Source organism: Gossypium raimondii, chromosome 13 (genome assembly GCF_025698545.1).
Source record: "Gossypium raimondii isolate GPD5lz chromosome 13, ASM2569854v1, whole genome shotgun sequence".
Classification (NCBI taxonomy): domain Eukaryota; kingdom Viridiplantae; phylum Streptophyta; class Magnoliopsida; order Malvales; family Malvaceae; genus Gossypium; species Gossypium raimondii.
The window spans coordinates 7,864,319-7,872,283 of NC_068577.1; the positions used below are offsets into that span (position 1 = coordinate 7,864,319).

Here is a 7,965-nt window from a genome sequence, read left to right on the forward strand (position 1 = left end):
TTATATTTAATTGGTAGAAATTATAGATGATATGTTAAAACCCTTAAAATAATTTTTCATAAATAATTCACTTTACATTATACATATTGGCCGAGACCCTTCAATGTTTCAATAGCCGTATTCAACCTCACTTAAATTTAAAATTGAGCTAAATTAAATCTCTAAACAAAAAAAAATCTTGCTTAAAATTATCCAATTCCTTATCATTTAACTTAATACCCACCTAATATTTACATCGTTGATCAGTCAAATACCAATGAGTTGCTTTGAAGTTAAGGTCATGAAGACTTTAATATTTCAAAATTAAGTCTTAGTAAATTACGTATATATTCTTTTGGATTTATTTTGATTTAACTCACACGAACTCTATCTAAATTTATATAATATATCCTAGTTACTTAGAATTTCTCCTTTCACATTCATCAAAATATAATTAAACTTTGTAATAATCAATTTTGATTTTAGTGATTCAAATTGTCTTTATAATTTTTTTCCCAAAAATAAATACATTAGTTACATAAAAATCAAACTGAAGATATAATAGTAATACAAATTAAGAATTTCAATTTTCCAAGAAATAGTTTTAGTACTTTTAATTTCAAAAGTAGTTAAGTAAAGTCTAAAAGACCATCTTACCTAATATACAATAAATTTATCTTAAAATATAATTATTTCGTCCCATAAATACAATTGGAAGTATTGAAACTTGGATTGCATATGAAGTTTGCTCATATTTAAGCTTCGACAATGGCCAAGTTTAATCAAATTATAGGAAATGCTCAATATAAATACACATATTATAAACATAAACTAAGAAAACCCGATATATATCATATTGATAAAAATATATCCCTTCAACATTAAATTTTCCTTTTACATCAAACAAATACTTGGTTACAAAAATGTGTAAAATTAATTTACTTTTACACGTTAGATTAAGAAAACTATTTGGCATATTATCACACAAGCAAGATTGACAGGGTGTCATGTAGGTATAGTATATAGTACAAAAACATTAATAAAATGAGATACTAATAATTTAAAAAAATTTACTTGAAACTTTGTATCAATCAAATATCTCTATATCTCAAAACATATAAATAAAATTATTACTTTTTAAAATATATATTTAATGATTGAAAATTATTATTCTCTACATTGAAACATATGCTACATGCATGTTGTCTTTCTACATTACTTTGGAACCTTTTGTTCATTTTCACGCTCTAGTAGTTTGCAAATTTGAGCAAAAGGACCAAAGAATCTATACAACAAACAATGTATGGAAGTCTAATTGAATCCCACATGCAACAAACAAAGCGAATTCAGATATACATATAATACCAGCAAATGGCAAAAACTAATATTTTCTTAAAATGTAACCACTCTAATCTTAGTTCTCCATGTTTAATTTAAAACATACCCCGCTTTCCAGACATCCAAAGAGGTCGATCTATTACCATGTCTCATGATAGAAATGCCTGATATTTTGCAGCACTTCAAGGCTGCCAAAAATCAAATCCAAGTTAGGGTATATTCAAATTGACCATGAAAATGCATATAAAAGTAAATTTGAATGCAAGTACTACTGCACCATGCAAACATAGGTTCTATAGGGGAGGAGGGAAGCTCTGATTTGTGTATATCACAATTTTACTTGATGAATCAAGAAACAATAGGTTCTGTAAGTACAATTTTATTTCCAACTCCAACGCTTAAATAACAAAACCACACTTCTATATCACCTTTCCACCAAGCATGAAGGTCTTCATGAATAACATTTGTCTTAATAGCAGAAAAAAAATACTTTCTATAGACTGAATCCGCTAAATACCCAAGTTTTTTGACCAAGTACCATAGAAAACAAGTGTAGCAGGAGACAGTTCTATTAATAGCAAGTACTATGGAATGATTGCAGCATAAATTCTTTATCAAAAAACAAATTTCAACATTTTAATCAATTTTAAAATGTGGCCTTTCACCTTTCTTGGTTGGTATAGAATGATCCTAAACCTACAAGAGATCCATAGCAGCCTAAAATTTTAATAACAATAACATTCAACCTCATTACAACGTTAGAGTAGCTACTTAGGGATGACTGATGCACTGAGAGGTAAAATTATCAAGCAAACATGGATTAAAAAAAAGTCAACTCCACCACGTATATTTGTATTTTACATCCAGATCGATTCATTTATCGATATTTCAACAGGATTTAAGATATGTCCAGATTGAGTTGGCCAGTATGTTAATGCAAGAAAAGCCACATGCAGAACTAAAAGTGAATAATCAAAGCTAATTGCCCTTCCAAGTATCAAGATGTCCACAACAATTCGCCAGATTTGCACAGAAGAAAAATATAAATCGCTTAAGAGCCTAGACTACTAGGACCACAAGTTTATTCAAACTGCCTTTTAAAGGAACAAGTTTAAGTTTGAAATATTGAACACCACCACATACACAACCTAGACATTACATGACCATCAGAACTTGCCCGGAGATTCTTCCACAGAATATGATTTTAGTGTCACAAATTATATATTTGATGTACACAAATAACATACCTTTCAAGTTTTTTATTTCTCACACTCAGCCACCACCCCTTTTCTCTTGCAACTTATTTACATACATTTCTAGTTATATATTGGATGTCCCAACTTATTTAGGTTAGAGTTAACTTTTTGTCTTATGTTGAACAGTTGCCTAAATAAGTAATAAGAATTCCATAAGAAAATCACATGGTCCTACAATTTTCTGTACTTCAAAATATTTCAGAAAACATGTCTTGATTCAGCTACCCCATCTTTCAATGCCCCTATGAATTTCACTTTACCGAAAACTCCAGCTTAGTATTCAATCTTTATGTAACATTAGTTCCCACCACCTTAAGCCTGAAGGATTGACCACCAAGCCGTTCACAGTTAACACCACTTAACTACATAGTTGCAAGCATTTAAGTTCAGAAAACAAACCACTTATAATACCTCCAAAATCAATTGAGCAAGTATCCATATAAAGAATTAAAAAACTAACAGAAGTGTCAAACACAAAAAATGCATCCTCAACCAAACTTGGCAAAACCATTAGTGACCTTAAGTGGTAACTGTCATGCAGTGAAAAGTAAGTTAAAAGACCCTTCTGTTGTCACTGTAATTTATGGTTTTCATAATAGCAGCTAAGATACAGTTAATATTTAAAAAGAGCCTTGATCTCAAACTTCATAGCTGCACTCCTATTATAGAGATAATTACCAAGCTTTATGTATTAATGAGTGCATAAAATGAAATACTAATAATCTAAGTTCTTGCTCGAGCTTAGTTACCCTAATTGAAAGGCAACACATATAAAAGGGAATATACGATAGATATAGTTGTTAAAGAAGGCAAAGAAATAAAAAAGAACTTACAGTTTTCAATCCAAATCTTCTTGCCTGGTCTGCGGATTATCACCTGATCCTGATCCTGAACCCGACCCACGAGCCCGAAACGGCCAGGGCAGCGATATCCTAAAACTCCTCTCCGCCGTCCGATTATCCCCCGACCTCTGCTCATTATCACCGCCACTACTATCGCCGTCATTACCTCCACCAGTAGCCTGCGCCCCACGAACCCTCCTCTCATAATCAGGATCATCGGTAGGCAGCTCGTGACGACAAACAGGGCAGGAATTATGCAATTCCAGCCACGGAAGTATGCAGTCCTTGTGATAAAGATGCTTACAGGGCATTTGCTTCGCTTCAGCCCCTTCCTCGAACTCGTCCATACAAACCGCGCACTGGTTGAACTCCGAATTCAAGTTATTCTTCGCTATCTTCACCGAAGGTAGCGCGTCGATGGCCGATTTCGATGCCGGTGGGGTCCCATACCGGTTCGGATCGTTCTCAGCCAGTTGCTGGATCAGTTGTTCGAGGCCCGGTCCGATGAAATAATCCCCAATGTTCGCTGGAAGCCGAAAACCCGGCTCGGACGGATTATTCTGGATCACGAACTCGATTTGGGCTCCTCTTGAACGGAGATCGTTGAGATGGTTTTGGATGAAGGTAAATGGATCGAAAGCGAATGGGTCACCCCGGCCTGACCGGGTCGACCCGAATGAGTTAGGGTTATGAAGGTCAATTGAAGCAGGAGACGGTGAAGAACTCGTCGTTGAAGAAGAGGAAGGGAAAAGGAGCGGGAGCAAGGAAGAGAACGGATCCGATACCGACAAAAAGGGTTCGGATAACGGGTTTGAGTTCGGATTCGGGTTTTCAAAGCTAGGGTTTTCGTATTCTTCGAGGAACCCTTCGTTGCATAGAGGACAAGAAGGGTCAGCGGAAGGGTAGATTGTTACGGTGACGGTACGGTTACATTGGTAGCAAAAGAAAGGCTTATTGGTCGCGCCGTCGGTGTTAGCGTCGCCGCCGCCACCGTGGACGCTGGCGTCGAACGACATGTTTTCAGGTCTTAGATGGTTTCAACGGGACAGCCGGAGAAATGAATTTTGCTTTCGATGTTTTTAATATATATATTATTCTATTTGGAAAAATAATGTACGGTAATCTTAGAGGAGAATTTTATAATTAATTTATTTTGAATTTGATAAAAAATAGTTAATAAAAAAAAAAACCTCAAAATACCCATAAAAGAAACGTTAATTGCAATTTTCCATTTTCCGTGGAGGCTTCTCGAAGGCTACCTACCAATCTTAATTAATAAATTAATTGAAGGATTTAGTTAGACTTTCCACGATCCGGGATAAGGTGGAGAGTGGGTTTATGTCTCCCTCCATTTTTTATTTTATTTTATTTTTTAGGTTAATATTTGATATATTAATTATGTATTCTTTTTATTTTTATTTTGATTTTACTTATGATTTTTAAATTTATTTATTTAAAATTTTAAATTAAAAAACACTTCCTCGAAATATTACATAAACTATTTCATTTTATATTAATTGTATAAAATTAAATAAAATACATATTATAAAAATCATATAAAAGTAGTTCATTTATAATTTTAAAATTTATCTCTTTTGAAAAAATTAAATAAATAGTTTTTAAATCAAATATTAATTTAAAATTAAGATTTTAACTCAAGTCATTCTCACTTTTGAAAAAAATATTTTTTATTTCCTATTAAATTTTCTCTAAGATAATTAAAAAACACATTTTGACAATAATAATAAACATTTTTTCCAATAATTTTCAACTTCAATAATAAATTGGCGTTTTTTAAATACAAATAAAAATGCTAAATTATTTTCAAAATGTTTTAATAAAAAATAAAGGAGTATTAAGGAAATTGTGTTGATATTTCTAAAGCATTGCATGAATGGAATGGGTAACTTATGAAGAATTGACGAGTCAGAGTTTTTCTTGTGCCGGTGTTTGCCAACAACGCGTTTGATGATATATCGGAATATGTATTTTTTTTGGAATGTATTGAGAAATGAAAATAAATACAAACTACAAACTCTACGTACAAACTAATATATAATAAATAATAAATAATAAAATATATTATTAAAGTTAATTAATAATTTCATATGTATAATATTAAAATAAAATTTATTATAAAGTTTTGGTTTAATGGTAAATTTAAGTTTTTATTAATGTATTTAGAGTGGGTTCAAATTCAATCATGTATAAATTTTTATTAATTTTTTAAAAAGTTAAAAAATCTAAAATACATTTTAATAATATAACTTATTTTAATTACGGAAGGATATTTTTCATAATTTCTCTGATTGAGTCGGTGCTCGACCGACTTGTGACACCAACACAGTCAATGACTTAAATAATAATATAGATAAATGAAACTAAATCAAGATAAAATTCGTCGAGAAAAAAATAAAAAATATAATGGTAATGAAAAAAAATTGGCTGAAAAAAATATATTTTATGCATTGTCGTTAACGATTGTTTTACTTTTGGTCATTCGTTGTTAGTTTGAATTAGGTAATATTATTTTACACTCATTTTAGTCACTCAACTTTAAATAAAATTTAATTTTAATAACTTATTTCCTTTATTTAGAAATAATTTTATTACTTTAAAAATAAATTTATTTAAGAAAAACATAAGTTTTACATGAAATTAAGTTAAGATCCTTTTCAAGTTTGAATTTGTTCATTTGAAATCTACGTTCTTCTACTTAATTTTATTTACTTATTCATTATTTTTATTATTTTTCCTCTCTTTTTATTATTTCTTTTGATTTCATTTTATTCCCTTCCATCATTCCCTAAGTCTCATAGGTTTAATCCTACAGAATCTGACCCATTTTCTCATTGAGCGAGGGGTACGAAATAAATCAGATTGATTTTTCGATCAAAAGCACAATGTGGAATCTTCGGTTTTTCCTCTTTCTCTATTCCTATCCCATAGGTACAACATTGGAACCAATAGAGAACCTTTTCCTTCTATATGAATCAATATTATTACATTCCAATTCCTTACTGATACCCCCAAGGAAAATCCTAAATTGGATCCCAAATTGACGGGTTAGTGTGAGCTTATTCATGCGGTTATGCACTCTTCGAATAGGAATCCATTTTCTGAAAGATCCTGGCTTTCGTGCTTTGGTGAGTCTCCGAGATCCTTTCGACGACCTATGTTGTGTTGAAGGGATACCTATATGATCCGATCGATTGCGTAAAGCCCGCGGTAGCAACGGAACCGGGAAAAGTATACAAAAAAGATAGTTCTTTATTGTTTTAGTTCGCTTTAGTTTTAAGAATATTATTTTCATTTCATTTTTCTTAATTTAATAAATTTAATGAATATTTAAAATTAATAAAATAGAAAATTAAAAAATATAGGGCTATACGGACTTGAACCGTAGATCTTCTCGGTAAAACAGATCGAACTGATTATTATCAAAATGATTCGGCCTATTTCAAAGAACCAACATGCTTTTTTTTTTTTGCATTGGGCATTATCTGATAGAAATATTAGTGTTTCGGCCTATTAACTGATAGTGTTTGAAAAACCATCTAATAATTGGATTTGGGTGTAATTGTTTATAATTGATGTGTCTCATCGAATTGAGTGTAATTGGAGACCAATTACACTTCCCAATTCCTAGGGTGAGAATTAAAGTAATTACACAGATAATTTACACTCAAATCCAATTTAAAAATATTTTATACAAATTATAAAATTATATTATAAGCATGACATGTATGAGTGCTTGTGATGGTTATGACAAAAATTTCTTATGTTATAAATCCTAAAATTATATTATAAATATAATTTGTGTATTTTATAAAGTTATAACAAAAAAATTAAACCCTAAAATATTTCTAAAATTATGTCTAAAAGTTTATTATAAAATTAATTTACATGTTATAAAAATTTTATAAAATATTTATTTATAAAAATTATAGATATAACTTATTTATGTGGCCATGCTATATATTATAAAAATAATATACTTATTCATCAAAAAATATTATAGTTTTTTTATCATAACTTATTTATAAAATAACTTTTAAAAGTAATGACAACAAAAATATTATTTATAAGAAGTGTTATGCAAGTTTTGGACAATTTATAAAACATCTTTTTATAAAGGTTAAATATTACAAATTTTATATTATTTTGTCTTAATTTACTTATTATGAAAAGAGATATAACCTAACATAAGTTTTTATCTAAATTAAGTTTATATAAGTTTTTATAATTAAAGCTACCGACTATTTGTATTGTGAACCTAAATATTATAAGGTCGATACTTATTATGTAAATAGAAAATATTTTCTTACACCATATAGTAGACAACTTGCGATTTATTTAGTTTGACACATTCAAAGGTTCAAATGTGGTTGAGAAGACATTTTTGTTCTAAAAGATATTTATCATATTAATAACATCACCTTAGTATGACATAAAAAAGGTGGATTGTACTAGAATGTTACATATTCTATAACTTCAATCGTATGTGGAATTGTGATAATCATATATTTCAAAGAGTACATGGAATAAAG

At 30.0% G+C, this 7,965-nt stretch overlaps 1 protein-coding gene across 1 annotated transcript; it reads right to left on the reverse strand.

The window, feature by feature from the left end:
- Positions 1–1,097: 1,097 nt before the first annotated feature.
- Positions 1,098–4,498, reverse strand: LOC105782857 (E3 ubiquitin-protein ligase RING1). Its single transcript, XM_012607907.2, has 2 exons — positions 3,407–4,498; positions 1,098–1,505 (listed from the first exon to the last, which is right to left on the reverse strand). Exon 1 carries the CDS (start codon positions 4,429–4,431, stop codon positions 3,412–3,414), a length of 1,020 nt encoding a protein of 339 aa, XP_012463361.1. The 5' UTR covers positions 4,432–4,498; the 3' UTR covers positions 1,098–1,505; positions 3,407–3,411.
- Positions 4,499–7,965: the final 3,467 nt, after the last annotated feature.

Excerpts from the sequence above, each read along its gene's own strand:
- LOC105782857 (XM_012607907.2), bottom strand. The coding sequence starts at position 4,431 with ATGTCGTTCGACGCCAGCGTCCACGGTGGCGGCGGCGACGCTAACACC.